This window comes from Argopecten irradians, chromosome 14 (assembly GCF_041381155.1).
Source record: "Argopecten irradians isolate NY chromosome 14, Ai_NY, whole genome shotgun sequence".
Taxonomy (NCBI): Eukaryota; Metazoa; Mollusca; class Bivalvia; order Pectinida; family Pectinidae; genus Argopecten; species Argopecten irradians.
Window position 1 is genome coordinate 17,692,890 of NC_091147.1, and position 16,577 is coordinate 17,709,466.

Here is a 16,577-nt window from a genome sequence, read left to right on the forward strand (position 1 = left end):
TTAAATACAACTATTGAATTATAGCACCATACTGAACTTTAAATAAAATGCATGTCTTTGCATCACTAGCCATGGTTGACATTCAATATTGAAGATCAGAATTTCTCCATATAATCCATAATTACGGTGAAAGTTGACATACATTTTCTGATATACTTAATCTATGGATTATAGTATAATTTTGATGAACTTTATTCAAGAATAAAAGTAAATGTCTGGAAGTTCTATCGAAGAATAAAGTTGAGTAAGGAATCAAAATTTGGAGTGACCGCGAAGCAACAAAAGTTCAGTCGAAGACAGTTTCATTCATATTCCTAGGGTAAGTCTACCGTGATTCATCACGTGTTCACCACTCGTTCCTTCTGACTAAACAAATATATACCAAGGTCATATCACTGACGAACCAAACAAAACACGAACGTCCTAATTATGAATTATAAAGGTTGGAAATTTTTCATTTATAGAAGTGAAACAGCAAAATAAAGTTTAAATAATATTTTATTTCCTTTTATGGGCATTTCTTTATTGAAGAGCAAATTTCATAATGCAAATTTCCAATTGCGTGACCTATTTTACTATAGACCTTCCTTTATTGAAGTGCAAGCTAAAATCCCAATGACGTGACCTGATTCATTATTTACGTGTTTATCTAACTCGGCTTAACCTCGTTAAATGATTACATACTGCACTATCTTTTTTCCCCATATATTTGCCTTTCAAAATTGATATACCCGGTAGACAGACGCTCTTTTTCAACTGATGTCATGGATATTTCTACCAATGTTTGAGATTGCTAGCGAATAATTAACTTAAATAGGAATACTTATTACTTCATTTGTAAAGACTCCGAATTAAAAACCAATAAAATCAGATATTCACAATCATGATTTACAGTTTACAGTTTACTAAAAACGAAAAAAATTATGTGCTGTAATTTTACTCACGAATAAAGAAGAGATTTAGATATTATATTTAACACCAAAATAACAATCATTTTGATATTTACCATGCTTACAATGCGTGCTTTAATTTAACGTGTATAGATAAGAGATAAAATGAATTGTGCTGCCAAAAAAACATTATATTTACATTTACAAGACGAAATGAGAACATACGGTCAGACCAAGATGTCAAGTTGTGGTCTACAATTACATTTCACATTTTACAGTGGTCTTAGTAATTGTAAAGCTCTTTCTGCAGGTATATTTTTATCTTAATGTACAAAAGTCATAAACACAATACTTTTACAGTGTAAAATTCTGTATTGTACCTAATGTTTATGAGGCATAATACATGTTTGTGTGTCTATTTGAATGATTTTCATCTAACCTTATTGTTTTCAATAGATTTCTGAAGAAAAAAATAATAAATATATTATATAATAATATTTCGCCCAGCTAAGGCACATATAACTTTGAACTGTTTTCTTGTTAAAAGAGAAAAAAAGAAGAAGAAAAACGTAATCATTCCACAATGTGATACTTTATTTTAACATTGAAGCAAAAAGGACATCCCTACCATAATATCCAGACAGCAAAGTAAATGTATGCCGGGAATAATATGGAACATATAAAAAAATTGATGTTGAAGGATACTCTCTTTCTCTCTGGCGTGAAAGAACAAGATATACTCTATTTCCATTCTGAATATATTAGGATGGCTTTTTCGTTCATGCTGTGGATGACACCAGTATATTAAATACATATTTGAGCTGCATGCTAGAATGTTTTAAGGCCACACAGTTTTCTTTAATGTATTTCACTAATGAAATGACCCCAATACGTTTTCCAATGTTCAGCTGGCAAGTTTTTCTAGATTAGACTTTGACATCCTGTATGTATGGATACGGTCTAATTCCGTTAAATTGATAGCGCCATGTGATTTATAAAATTCGATGGCTTTGGAATTCCAATCTAGTACCCACCAGTCCATAACTTCACAGCCATTCTCTAAGACGTCCTGGAAAGATAGAAAACAGAACCATTTGACTATTTTTAATCGTGATGATAGCTAATTCAAGTTAGCACGGTAGTATTTTGTGCAACACAGCTTATTTTTAAATATTAAATAGGTTAAACGTCTTTCTCAAGTTTTAAAACACATGTTCAGACTATTGGTAGTGTTTCAAAAACTATATAGTAAACGTAGAGTGCATTGAAGAGGACTGGCTCGCGTTACCGATTCTATCCTGAAGCCAATACTTGAATGATAAATACTATCGCTTTACCAGCATTCAATCCTGAATTGAAATTTGCATATATAATAAGTCATTTAGTGTCCATATTATATTGCAATAGCCGCATACGACGGTAACATTTACAAGACAAATAAAAGTGTTGGGTCCGGTGGCGACATCCCAAGAAAATATTTAATGTCTATATATAATTCTAGATCTGTCTCTCTAATGTGTTAAGAACTTGACAAGACCAGGCAGTTTATGATTGGATCGTACAGGTTTAATTCCTCACCTTTGCTACTGTCTTCAGTAGTTCTTTACCGATACCTTTGCCTCTGTGATCAGCTGACACGTACATGTCGTTGAGGAAGGCCGCCCGTCCGTCCCACGACGAGAAAGTGTAGTGAAACATAGCATAGCCTATGAGGGGCTTTGGCGCAGAATCTACAAAATGTAATCAACAAATCAGTACAGCGTATACTTTGTTAGATTTCATGATTCAGCATTTTTGTAATAAAAATTACAAATTATGTATTTTATGTGTTATAAAATAATGAAAATTCAGTTGCGACAAAGACTCCTTACGGGAGAGCTATACAACACACTAGTTAAAGTCAGCTATTTTAACAGGTGTCGGTGTCATGAACAGTGAGTCTCGTAGCAAATATTTACAGTTTCTATAAGTTTTTTCTATCAATAAAGAAAGTTAAAGCATTATAATGAGATGATTTATTTCACGAACAATTATAGGGGACAAAAAAGGTGATCTTGTACATCGGTCTTGGTGCAACGATACATGCTTTATTTTAAGTTTTAGATCAGAATGTTTAAAATGGATGGTATCTCATACTTTTACTAAAAGATAACCCTGGGATATGCGAGGGAGATTAATACACAACCAGGCTTTAGGATCATAAAACAATCTTAAGTTCAAAACTGTCTTATGTTGAGAATTAACCAATAATAGATGGCGTTACAAAAAATTTTCGTCATTTCTGATTGGCTAACTAAACTAAAGTCTAAGATTGTTTCATGATCCCAGAGCCATACTTGTTTCCGGTTAAGATCCAGCTATTCTTTTTCAATGTTATTGCCCTCTTGTGCGATGCACTAAGGCCAACAGTGTTCACGTGAAAAAGTTATTTCTATTGAGACACACTCCTATAAAACACCTTTAGAAAGTTTACGTCGACGTTTTTACAAATGGCGGTCCACATGTGATCTAGGAAGAAACTTGAGAGCATGAAGGCAGAACTTCTTGGAAACCAAATCAATATGTAGACCAGGTGGCCCAGATAAATAACAATTTCTTCAAGATCACAGTGATAAAAAATTGTCACTGCCCGGTCTAAAGCTTGACATACATTTTCTGGTATAAATGCTTTATATACAATTATAATCTAACGCTTGTTTTATACATACCCGAGGAAGATGTAGAGGAGTCTTCTACCACGAAGCATTCATAATACTTCCGGTCACGTCTCAGAGCTGTTGCAACAAATTACAGAAGAGTATGATGATGGTGATAAAAATGATAATAATGCATGTGCTAACTGTTGATGTTAGGATGCATGTGCATTGGACATTATGTTGAAAAATATATTAGCAATTATATATATAACTTATATAAGCAAGCAAAAATATAAAGGAGACGAATTTGCAGAAATTGTAAGAAAGTGATATCTTTGTATAATAAACTTGAAAAATTACAAATTCAAACAGACTAGAACGATTTCATGATCAAATTTCGAATCCAATTAATTCTAGATAAACATTATATATATATAATTACTATTAAAGTGAATAGTCGGGCAAAGAAAACCAGTCTAAATGCGTTCATTGGCCTTCCAAAAGTTCTCACATATTAATACGACGTCCAAGTTCTGCTTAGTTTCCCAGTTCTGACCATTAAAGTAAAGAAAAGTTGAAAGCATTGAAAGCGAGGCTGCGTGGAAATGTAACCACGGCCATAGTGAGCCGGGAGGACATTTTATCAGACAGATTTTGACGAGAGATTTTATTTTTCCATTTCATAAGAAATTATACTGGATACATTCATACCATTTTTACCGACTTTAGCCATCCTTGCCCGACTGTTCACTTTAAATACGCTTATTACATTTACAACGAAACTTGCGATAAAATTTGTCATTGACATTTATTTTACCAACTAATATGGCTTAAAATCAACATGCAGCTTGGTTGTATATATTGTATATGACAAATGTGAGCGGCGATTGCTTGTGTTTTGGGAGACTGTGGTATATAACGTGGCGTTACCCAAAATCGAACACTTTTATGAAGCCGAATTTTCAGTTTACAATCTAAAATGACAATAATTGTCCTGAACAAAACTTAAGGTGGTTGATAGTTGATAGTAGCTGTGACATTTTTATATAACATATTCTTTCCTGTTGCTTATCATCTCTATTTAAACATGAAAATAATGAAATTATGAAAAAGTCCGGGAAACGACGTCAAGCGACATCCTAAAACACTACATATTTTAAAACAGGGAAAACGATTGTTGAATAGGATATTTAACAAATAGGCGACTTAAATAACTAAGAAATGAATTCAAACATATTTATCATTTCTAGACATTTATTAATCATATCAAGTTAGGAGGTGTACCATTTTAGGTACTAAACCCCGTTAAACACAGAACTGGACCGGGCATACTTCAAAGCTCTTTATTTATAAAAATATGTACTGCTGACAAGAAAACAAATCATGAAATTAAACTAAAGAGATATGTTTGTTGCATGGTAAGAGAAAAACAATTGGATCCAAGTATCCGTTAGAAAATTTGAACAGTTATCTTAAAAAAAAATCCAATTTGGGTAACGTCAAGTTAATTTCTGTAATTGTGGCAACATCAAATCATATATTGGTCAATATATGTCAATACGCCCGAAAACGTAAAAGAATACATATACAGCTTACATTCTTCCGTTGTTTTGAATTCTTCTAATCCTTCTAAAAAGACTGCAAGTTCCTGAGAAACAATTAGACGATATCATTAATATTAAATATGTACTCAAATCGTTTTGTTTCTCTCTCAGTAAGATATGTTAAAGTTTTAATTGTTTTTTTTTAAGGAATTGTTGCTTCCACGACGACAGAAATGGGCTTTTTTGATGTTGTTTTGTAAATAGGGATTGGATTCCGTTTTTATGTTAACCATGCTTGTATGGAGCAATTCCTCTAAGAATGTATTCTATGAGGCGCGTTAGCGCCCATATTGAATATATTCTTAGAGGAATTGCTCCATACAAGCATGGTTAACATAAAAACGAAATCCAATCCCTATATTTACACTCACACGACTTTTTATTTATATTTTATGCAATAAAATCGTCATTTGAAAGTGACGTAATTATTCAATAAAAGTCGGTCAAAAGTGGGAGGAGCTTACTCAATTGAACAGCGAATGATGACTCTTCACGTAAGATAGAATTATTCATCCGCGACGAAAAAAAAAATCAATATTTTAGTGTAAAATAAACATGACAAACAAAGTAAATTTCAGAGATAATTTTATTTAATCATATCAGAACTTTAAATAGGTATTCAATTTTGCTAAAAGTTAATATATAGCGTAATAACATAAAGTATTTGTACTCGGCCACATGTGTGAACTCGGTGACCGTTAGGCCTATTGGGCAGCGAGGCGAGGCTGACGCACGCTTACACACTGGAGTTTTCCGAAGTTGTCAAAACACCGATTTTCAAGTAGCTAAATTTGTTTGAGATTGTCGTCTGACTTGACGATGTTACATCCTTCGAAGCCATGTGATTATATAATCTACGCTTAGATCCATCGCCATCTATAGATGGAACAACTTCACTTGTGTTCGATGGATACATTGTATTTGTGGTGACGTGTGACTGTCAACACGTGGATTACTAGCGGTGCATGTTTTATAATACACATGATTAAATTCTCAAAGAACAAAGACAAGAGAATATGTTTATAACTGACCTGGCTCTGTCAGAGGGTCTCACGCCCGTCAACCCAAAAGACTCGATCGTAGGACATAGACACAGAGGTAATGTTTACATTTGACATCCATCATTTTTAACAAAAATGAAAGCGCTGCACGTCGCCCCGGTCGGGATACTTTTTTCCCGTTTCTTTATACAATTGTTCATTTTAAAAATGTTTGTATCATATATAAATATAAAACATATATGTATTGTTTACATTTTCCCCAAATTCTATGAAAAACAGCAAAATACACGTAATGTTACGCCAAAATGTAAACAAAGCCATGTGTTTCTTTTAAAAAAAGTAGCCCCTTTACGTTGCATAGAACATTTTCATACGCAAGTTCAAAGTTCAATGTTACCATGCAGTTATGGTAAACAAAATCGGCTAGTAATTGCGTATAGTGAACAAGCCTAGCAAGTGTAAATATAAGTAAATAAAGGAAAGCTTATTACGTCTTTGCATATTACAGAGTTAGCTCCCTTGCGGGTATGTATCGATTGTTACGTCATTATTTTGTGAGCGCAATTCACGTCGTTTTATCCGAAAAAGTATGACGTTACGCTCACAAACACATAACGTCACAATCAATACCTACCCGCATGGGCAGATAAATCTGTAAAATGCAAATACGGAATATTCATTTACGCAAGGAAACGTAGATGAATACATATACAGCTTACATTCTTGCGTTATTTTGAATTCATCCAATCCATCTGAAAAGACTGCAAGTTCCTGAGAAACAGACGATATAGTTAATATCACATATAACATCAAAATGTATTCGTAATAGAACCAGGTGATGAGGTGGATGTACCAAAGTACCTCACAAAAATGTTAGTTTTCCAATGGAACAGATAGAGATGTGCTAAAAGAACTACTTAAACTGAAAGTCGTCATATCATCAGGCATAGATACAGCTCATCCGCATTTTCTTAAGGAAATGACAGAAACAAAGTTAACGCCATTACCGTTGTCATGTAATATATCAATCAAAACAGAAACTGTTCCTAATGATTGGAAAAGAAACAGATTGGTGCTATATTGAGTAAGGAGATATGTATGCCGATGATACTCGTTTGGTGCTAGATGGCATTTCTTCTTTAAAGGAATCTATAAACGAGCACTTTTTTTTTTTTGAAATATCTTGACTTATATCAATGCTGACATAACATGTTATTTTTCTAAGCAGTAGAAATACAGTGATGAAACCTTTTTGCAATGGGAATAATAAGATAAAAGTTTTAGGAATTGAATTTTGATTGACTTTAACAGAAATACCCAGGTTGAATTTTGATAAGAAATTGGTTAAACTCAACTGCAGCTCTAATTACTTCATGGGAAGGGTGGAATCTAACATTTATTAGGAAAATTAATATTATTAAATCCCTCCTTATATTCCAGCTTAATTATCTCTCTATCACCCTGACAAACCCATATGAAAGATACATTGTTATAGTATACTAAACTCTACCATTTCCAGTTTTTCTCTGGAGTGACAAATCTATATCAAGATCCTGTATCGTTAAATAAAGATACAAATATACACTTAAATCCTTTTGTTTCTCTCAGTAATATATGTAAGTTTTATTTGTTATCTGTAAATTGAGCGTTGTTTCCACACCATCAGAAATAGGCTAATTGACGTTGTTTTGTTTCAATATAGGCTTTGAAATCCAGACCATTTATGAAAAAAATAACTATTGAATTTTTCAACAATACGTTTTAAATATTTTGTATATTTCTAAGCATTCATCTGGTTTAAAAGGATGGAAAATGGAATTATTGTCAAGGTTCAATCCTTTATTTGGATAAAACAATTGGAAAAAATCCATTTTTAATGCATCAATAAGTAGACTTTAAAATATACCACTGTTGACAGTAAGAAAACTATTGTAAACTTATTTAGGCTTAAACAACAAAAATGGCTTCTGGTACAAATGTAACTGTAACTTTTTACTGTGGAAAACAATAGGTATACAAATTTCCCTATACACCGGTCTAGTTATTAAATATGAACACCGTCCTAGTTAGCTATCATTAACATGTGTGTATACTCACTGTGGCCATTCGATAGATTTCCTGTATATCTCCATCTACGGCGGGTCTGATGTGAAATCCCGACATGTTGGGCAATGGTGATTAAAACCTTTATATATACCCTGTATCTCAAAACCACACTACATCGTATAGGGTCAGGCTTTCAGCGTTGTAAGTCCTCTAGTAAAATATAAATATAAGAAGGCGCTTTGTGATGGAGAAAACATTGGATGTTCTTTTATACTATCAACACCTTATGTTCCTAGTAGAAGCATATATTACTAAAACAACTAGACACACCGGGTTATGATAAACAATAGTCTCCCAATATGGCTTGCCTACCTCCGATATCGTTATCTTTTAAACAATCTTTTGAGACGACCCCCGTATCGCCTACCGCCGACATCAGACAAACGCAGCGAGTGGGTAGCATTAGCGCTTACAGAAGATCAAGTGGGACAGTAAAGTTTAATAGACCTATTCAGCGACAATGGCAGCGCAAACAGGTGGAAAATATCAGTTTCTGGGGCGATCGGGACTGAGTGTGTCAAATATCTGTCTCGGCACAATGACATTTGGAAAGGCTCCGGGCGGACACCCAGTAAGTGATAGTAAATGTGTGTGAAAGGTGAAAATCTACCCGTGGTAATATATATCCGACCGGACATTTTATCAACGCGCTTTCGACGATAGTGTATAGAACTTATAATTTTTACAATGTTCTGTCCAAATTATATTGAACAGAAATCAAACGAATGTCGAAGTTTAAACATAAATATTCGTGAATACAATTTAAAAATCTTTTGAGCAAACTTAGTTATAGAGAAATACGTAAAACACTTATCAGGTTGAAATATAGGACGGGTCATCGCGATGATGACCAGAAAGTTATGAACTGTTTAACTATGCATAAATGTATGATACATACCACACACATTGTTATTGGAATTTCTTGGAATTTTAAAGAAACCAACAACACATGCTACAGTATTAATTTATTAATATATGTAAACATCCTCTATATATGTAATTGTCTTGCTGACATACAGCCTCGGTCACTCAGCAGCATGATTCGTTTGCGCAGAAGGTTGCACCATGGATTACTTAGCCGAGCCTATTTGTAAAAAAAAATAACAGAAATCCGTGACAGAGTTATTTCATGTACAAAATTTACAACTCATTCATATGTCCTTACACAAACACAGTTTGGTGAAGTGTGTGATATCAAAAGACCAAAGTGATGCTTATTAATTCAGATAAATTAATAAGCTTAAAGTGTGTTGGTTGTAATTTCAGTTTGGAACAGATACATTCACAAAATGAGTCTACAGAGATCTGTTATCAAGCCATATGGACAAAACATTTTAGTTGAATTTTTTTTAATGAGGACATCAAATGTTGTGAAAGGATGTTTAATGAAGATATTTCAGTCTGGTGAGGGTATGTTGAATGATGGCATACAAGTTTATAGTGTGATGACTGATGTAATAAGTGTATGTTTACAGTCAAGTAATTATGACTGATGAGAAGCAAAAGTTATAGTGTGATGAGGGCATACGTTTACACTCTGATGACTGATGTCTCAGTAATGATGAGGGCATAAGATTATAGTGTGATGACTGCTTAGGGCATAAGTTTACAGGGTGATGATTGATGAGGGCATAAGTTTACATTTTGGTGACTGATGAGGGCATAAGTTTATAGTGTGACGACTGATGAGGGCACAAGTTTATAGTGTGACGACTGATGAGGGCGCAAGTTTATAGTGTGACGACTGATGAGGGCACAAGTTTATAGTGTGATGACTGATGAGGGCATATGTTTATAGTGTGATGACTGATGAGGGCACAAGTTTATAGTGTGATGACTGATGAGGGCATATGTTTATAGTGTGATGACTGATGAGGGCATAAGTTTATTGTGTGATGACTGATGAGGGCACAAGTTTATAGTGTGATGACTGATGAGGGCACAAGTTTACAGTGTGATGACTGATGAGGGCATATGTTTATAGTGTGATGACTCTTTTATTATATAAGCTGAATAAAAGTTGACAAAAGAATTTCTATTGATGCAGTTTTGTCTCTATATCTGCCTTTTCCCTCAAATCCATTTACATATATATTATATGGTTTGGTGAAAGGAATTAACTGTATTTTTGGTGTCAAGTTATGTCACAGTTCACATATTATAGTGACAATATAATTATTTCTATTTGAAAGAGGAGGCAGTAGAAATATAAGTAATAATAAGCTGTTGCTAAGGAATAAATAGTGTTGCTAGGGATATTTTCAATGACAAATGGTCCTAAAATTTCACTTTTTATATAATTAATCAATTTTAAGCATACTCAATAAGCTTCCAGCAGTGATATTTTTTTTTTGAATGAAACAAATACAACATTGAAAGAATAACAAACAGAAATGACCCTATTTTTCTAATAAAAATTTGTAAAAATGACCTAATTTCAGTCATCCATTAAGAAAACAGATTAAATTTTCTACCCAATTTTATTTTTTCTTTCATTACTTAAACATCCATTAATGATCCTCAGTAATATAAATTGCATGGCAAATGTACGGATTTTCCATAATTTTTCAACAAAAAGTACACATTTTTCGTCAATTTTTGGAAATCAGGGATGTGGCTATTTACTGTTACCATAGCAACCATCCTATAATTTTGGATTGTTTATTGATGATTTGTTTTAATCAAATATTCTTCATATTATGAATATATATTGTTTTCATAAAAATGTCATTTTTATAAATGATTGAATTTTCCATACAAATATCCTTCTTTTTCAACATTTTTCCAATTATGAGACCTTGTTGCCATGGCAACCAAATTTCCATGCCTATTTTTTTCACTTTCCACCTAAAGCTTGATGCTTATTGGCACGGCCTCTTAAGAATAGAAAAACCTGAAGACTTTGAAGTTGGCTTTCTTTCTCTGTAAGTCTAACGCAAAACGTACACTATGCAGGAAAATACATATTTAAAACAAAATATGCTTGCGAAGAATGAAAAATAGGACAAATTTACAACGTAGAACCTATTGATATCGGTCGGTCAGCAGCAAACATCTGATATTAAAATCAGGATATGTGGAACAATCCATTGGTCAATCAAGAATATATATTTAACCTTGATATATAAACGATGTAAACATGGTTATTTTTATGATAAGTTATTTGATTGTCTATGTTTCAGGCATTTTCCAGCCCAACACAACTTGATGAGACGAAAGCTCACGAAATATTGGATCGATATGCAGCCCTTGGCGGGAATTTCATCGACACTGCCAATATGTACTGTTTTGGTCAGTCGGAGGAAATCATTGGATCGTGGCTAACTAAGTAGGTACAGCTGTTTTGAACTTTTGTTACTTATCATAAGAAGATATTTATTATACTTTCTGTACCTAAATGTTCTTTCTGAAAGTAAGTACAGAACACATTATTCATTTTTATCAATCTAAATAAAATCCGCATCCTTTTTCTCACTCCATTGCAAACAAGTTAATTCGAAATAACTCCATCAAGCATTGGTCATGCTCTGGTGAGTGTGTTACGATGGCAAGCATTGGTCATGCTCTGGTGAGTGTGTTACGATGGCTGCACACCTTTAACACATTTGAGTAGTAATGTGCTTCTTTCACAGAACAGAATTTGACAGTTTTGCTATAAATATTGAGTTCTTCTTTGTTTTTGTAAAATCAACATCTACTCATTATAAGTATTGTAACTCTCAAAATAATTTTTGGTAGTAAATAACATATTGAAAGCTCTCATTGATTCGTGAGTATAAAAACTACTGCACATTTAAGTTTAACACAGAAATGAAAGATCTGAAGCAATATAAAGTCTAGATGTATCAACATTTATCAATTACAAAATTGACAACAATCATTCATATGTTTTAGACAAAAACGAAGCAACTTCGTCATCGCCACAAAATGCCGCGCCAAGATGGGTGACGCTCCTAATGACGTCGGTTTGGGCAGACGACATATTATACAGATGTGTGAGGACAGTTTACGTCGGCTCCAGACGGATTACATCGACCTCTATCAGGTGAGGTATAAAAGTTGTGTAGGATACGATCTAAAACCCTCGTTAGGAATCTTGATTTCAGGTGAGATTATCTTTCCATGGTTTCAAATGCATTGTGTGTTGCACGTGTTTGTGTATTTTTGAGATGCTGGCAATGGTGTTTAGAGGAGAAAAAACCTACATAATATTAGGTATGTTGACAACGGTAGATAATGAATAAATGTCAGTCATTCCAGATTTAGTTAGTTACTGGTTTATCGCCTACATGACTCAGCCTATTACTGTTAAACCAACTAATGACATTGTTTTAACCTCTGGGACGTCACTACAGTAATTCCAGATACGCTATTACGTCTACGTTGACCTTGCTCTATATTTATTCCCCTATTTTCAGACACATTGCTGGGACTACGCTGTACCACTAGAGGAGACACTCCGGGCCTTCGACGACCTCGTCAAAGCCGGAAAGGTTCGGTACATCGGTGTCAGTAACGTCAATGGCTGGCAGATGCAGAAGATCGTGGACACCGCTAAATCTCTGGGTATATCCAACGTCATCAGTCTACAGGTATTAAAGTAATCCTATCCTCTTGAAGCAATCTTACACTTTACTCATAGGTGTTCTCAATGAAACTGAATATAGCATACCTGGTCGTGACTGACCCCATACTTTTTTACCAACCAATACCATACAAAATTTAACAATTCTGTATTGTTTGGTGCTGGTCGAACTTGAAGCTTGGGTACTACAACACATTGTATATTCCATTACTTGCATAATACAGTTTTCAAAGATATTTCTTAGATACAAATAACTACAATAAGTCTACAAAATTAAGTGAGCGTTGTTGTTGTCTGGTGATTTTGTCCACACGATTTATCAGGAACCGTTTTTGGAATGAATTTGGATGAGTGCTTATATGTATTAAATACAGCAATTCGGATCACCGGTACTAGCAAGCCGGAAAAAAATCATGACTTCTGATTAGCCAAATAAGTAGAGTTTGATGCCGATGGTAACATAAACACGTGACAACTCTCTCAAAAGCATCATAACGGTAACGCGCCGATTGAGTAGGCCAATACTTTTAAAATGTACCCTGCTGAGCATCAAGTCGTGCAGACAGGTTTTTGTATTCTAGTTTGGTTGACGGTATCCTGAATTAAACCTATTTCAGCAGTATTATTTTTCATGAAATAACCCAAGCTGAAGCTTAATGGCTTTACAAATACATATTGAAAAGTCCAATTAGTTTCAATTTTTTACTAAAGTCTAAGAACCAGATAGGTTTATAAATACATTTGTAAATCTCTAATTTATTAATCTCCCGATGTAAAAACAGACTCTTCTTAAGAAAAGAAAGTATAATAATGTTTTCCGTTTGTTATGCAGCAACAGTACAATTTGTTATGCAGACATTCTGAATGGGAAGAATTTCAAGTATGTCGAAACGAAGGGCTAGGGGTGATGGTATGGAGTCCCTTAAAGGGGTGAGTTACAAACCTTGTTGTTGCCAATTTTTAAGAATAAAATGACAAAAGAAGTTTATTTATATTAGTTGATAGGTTCATTGGTTTTACCGCAATATTTCTTTCTGACGATCAACGTTTGTCATAATTTTAGCTAGTTTATTGAGAACTAACTTTAATCTTTGACAGTAAAATCAACTTTATTATTTTTTTCGGCTATTTTTATACTTTGAAAATACACTAAAGTGACAGTTCATTTATCACGTATACAGAAAGGTCTATTGAAAGTTTTTTTCCTATCCTAGAGGAATGCTTACTGGAAAATTCCAACGTGGAGAGAAGCCAGAAGATTCCGGTAGCAGGATTGGTCACGTGCACAAGAACGAGAAAACTGCGATATCCAGCTGTCCGGCATGGAGTTGGTACGCCGAGGACGAGGGGTACTGGAACCTCGTGGAAATTATGAAGAAAGCTGCAGCAAACCATGGTATGGATTTGGGTTTTACGTAATTCTAAGCACCGAACATAGGTGCACAAATTTCTGCTAAATAACTGACATTTACTTATCATAACTTAGTACTTCTGTCATCAAAAATTTTAATCTGGTTGCTTATGTAGGAATTTTGTTGTTCCGTCTTGACTTTTCGTGATGTAGTGAAATAGTGAAGTTTGACACCATATATACATGTTTACCAATGTAATCAGTAGGTCATCCCCTCTCAGAACGATAGTGTCAATTTTTGTCTACTAACCACATTAGCTTCTTCCATCATAGAAATATTTGCGAACCATAGTTTGCCACTTATATTACTGGAGTCCCTAAGATAATTCCTTGGGACTATTTTGAAGGAAGCTGAAAATGGTGATGTTGTGAAATGACTACGTCTATTGATCAGACGTTAAACATTATAAACCAAATCACATCCGTAAAAGGTTCTACATTCTCTACCATTGTTTTCACAGGTAAATCAGTTCCCCAGGTAGCACTGAAGTGGTTGCTACAGAAGAACGTGGTATCGTCTGTTATCATTGGTGTCACGTCTATCAAACAACTGGAGGACAACATGGCGGCGGGCGAGGACTGGTGTCTAACCCAGGACGAGGTAATAAACACCATCATTCTAGCGCAGTAAAATCGTGTCATAGCATAGAGATTTTAATGCTTTTTGCGCAAATATTAATTGTTGTATAACGTAAAATATTTAGTTACCATTAATATATTGCGAATGCGCGAATTAATTATTCGTTAACCGGTTCAAAACATATTCCGCTCTATAATTTGATTGCACTAGAGCATTAGGTTGCTCCAACCTGGTTCCTCAAGAGTGAAGAAGTCTTAGCTGTAAGCTAAACTTACTGTCTCCATAGTAAATCATGGATGAGACCTAAACTAAAACAAGATTGAAGGCATTAGAGTCTGAATCCCTAGGATCCTGTCATACATACAGATCATACTCTGCTAGGGCAGTTTGATTCCACCTTTTCCTCCTTAATTTAACTCCACTTAGTTATATATCAAACAGCGTTTTTTCAATGATTTAGGACTTCTTAGGGATGATACATGTAGGAGCCAAAAGATAAGTGGAGACTATGGTTGTTAGTGGATGCTGGAAGCCATGTTCCGTAGGACTCAATATGATATAGCACAAATTTATGGCTTGATTTCTAAAATTACATGACTAGGCTATGGTCATTTAAGGATGACCTCCTGTTTATATATGCCATTTGTTGCGTGTGTGGATGTTTTGGGAGGTTACAGTATATTCGTAATTATGTCTATATGACAAAAGTGCATCATTTGATAAAAGTAGAAGGGAGAAATTTTATTCTTAAATATTGATGTATAACTACGAAAGATTTTGATGTTTCCCATGGGGACGTCCGAAAAATCAAAATTGTGATATTTATGAAAGTTTGACTGGCATAATTTTCGAAACCGAACAAATGCTTGCTTTATCCAACCTCATATTGGGTTGCTATTGTAAATGGTATAATTACAGATACCGTACATGTTTCAGATGACGAGTTTGGACCAAGCCACCGCACTACCTAGTACATATCCTTACAACCAATTGGAGCGTATGAATACTGGACGAAGTAATCCCTATCTGTCTTTGCCATTTGTTGAAAACGTGTTCAAATAGACGACTGAACGACACAGCTATTTCCATCAAATTAAGATATTAAATGACATTGGGTTATAATCAGAAGTTTATCAGAGTTGTTCCCCATGAACCGTTAATGCAATAAAACTGTTGCGTTCCCTTGTACAGAAGTAATATTAAAATACCTGTTATACATGTACTACATATACTTGAAAATCATAAAAAAGAATGTTATATATAATAAATTGATTGTTGATTGAAACGATTTTGTGAATCTTGACACTATCTACTATCTAAATACTGTCCAAGTCTTTCATTCAACACAACGAATGACAGGTAAGGCTAGCAAAGATTGAGTTATATGTTGTATGAACAGATAACACGATAAGATTCCGTTGAGGTCAAACACCTTAATGTAATTCTTTTATTTTAACGAGATATACGACCGACATTTATGACACATCAGTCTTATTTTGTCACAATTATTTATAGATTTGTGTTGAGACTTAAGTAGCAACCAAAATTGTTACAAAGGCTGTAAAAATAACAGCATTTTGTCAACAGTTTCTATTCCTAATAACATTATCTAGTTAAGTTAAACAATGTTTAGATCCCACAGTTATGTTACTAACAACAAATAAGATTAAGGTAATGCATTTGGAATTAATGTCCCAGACAATAAATCTACTTGCTACACAAAACAAACATTAGTTAATAGATATCTCTAGAATAAATACACTT

General features: G+C 34.1%; 2 protein-coding genes across 3 annotated transcripts; one reads left to right on the forward strand and one right to left on the reverse strand.

Annotated features, from left to right (window-relative positions):
- Nucleotides 1-1,462: 1,462 nt before the first annotated feature.
- LOC138307718 (thialysine N-epsilon-acetyltransferase-like) lies at nucleotides 1,463-8,632 on the reverse strand. Of its 2 annotated transcripts, none has more exons than XM_069248561.1 (6): nucleotides 8,550-8,632; nucleotides 8,229-8,387; nucleotides 5,123-5,174; nucleotides 3,599-3,664; nucleotides 2,469-2,620; nucleotides 1,463-1,959 (listed from the first exon to the last, which is right to left on the reverse strand). In XM_069248561.1, the coding sequence occupies exons 2-6, from the start codon at nucleotides 8,292-8,294 to the stop codon at nucleotides 1,795-1,797; spliced, it is 501 nt and encodes a 166-aa protein (XP_069104662.1). In that variant the 5' UTR covers nucleotides 8,295-8,387; nucleotides 8,550-8,632; the 3' UTR covers nucleotides 1,463-1,794. The 2 variants fall into 2 exon arrangements, with proteins under 2 accessions (XP_069104662.1, XP_069104663.1); XM_069248562.1 differs by lacking the exon at nucleotides 5,123-5,174 and adding an exon at nucleotides 6,851-6,902.
- Nucleotides 8,633-8,667: 35 nt separating this feature from the next.
- Nucleotides 8,668-16,098, forward strand: LOC138307717 (1-deoxyxylulose-5-phosphate synthase YajO-like). Its single transcript, XM_069248559.1, has 8 exons — nucleotides 8,668-8,808; nucleotides 11,420-11,565; nucleotides 12,132-12,282; nucleotides 12,656-12,829; nucleotides 13,655-13,752; nucleotides 14,037-14,218; nucleotides 14,695-14,834; nucleotides 15,750-16,098. Exons 1-8 carry the CDS (start codon nucleotides 8,698-8,700, stop codon nucleotides 15,873-15,875), a joined length of 1,128 nt encoding a protein of 375 aa, XP_069104660.1. The 5' UTR covers nucleotides 8,668-8,697; the 3' UTR covers nucleotides 15,876-16,098.
- The last annotated feature ends 479 nt before the right edge of the window (nucleotides 16,099-16,577 follow it).

Bases quoted from the DNA above. Each gene is read 5' to 3' on its own strand.
- LOC138307717 (XM_069248559.1), top strand. From the start codon at position 8,698: ATGGCAGCGCAAACAGGTGGAAAATATCAGTTTCTGGGGCGATCGGGA. The intron at 11,566-12,131 runs GTAGGTACAGCT...CATATGTTTTAG, and splicing joins ATTGGATCGTGGCTAACTAA to ACAAAAACGAAGCAACTTCG. The intron at 13,753-14,036 runs GTGAGTTACAAA...TTCCTATCCTAG, and splicing joins GTATGGAGTCCCTTAAAGGG to AGGAATGCTTACTGGAAAAT.
- LOC138307718 (XM_069248561.1), bottom strand. From the start codon at position 8,294: ATGTCGGGATTTCACATCAGACCCGCCGTAGATGGAGATATACAGGAA. The intron at 5,175-8,228 runs GTGAGTATACAC...ATTGTTTCTCAG, and splicing joins AAATCTATCGAATGGCCACA to GAACTTGCAGTCTTTTTAGA. The intron at 1,960-2,468 runs GTGAGGAATTAA...CTATCTTTCCAG, and splicing joins TACTGAAGACAGTAGCAAAG to GACGTCTTAGAGAATGGCTG.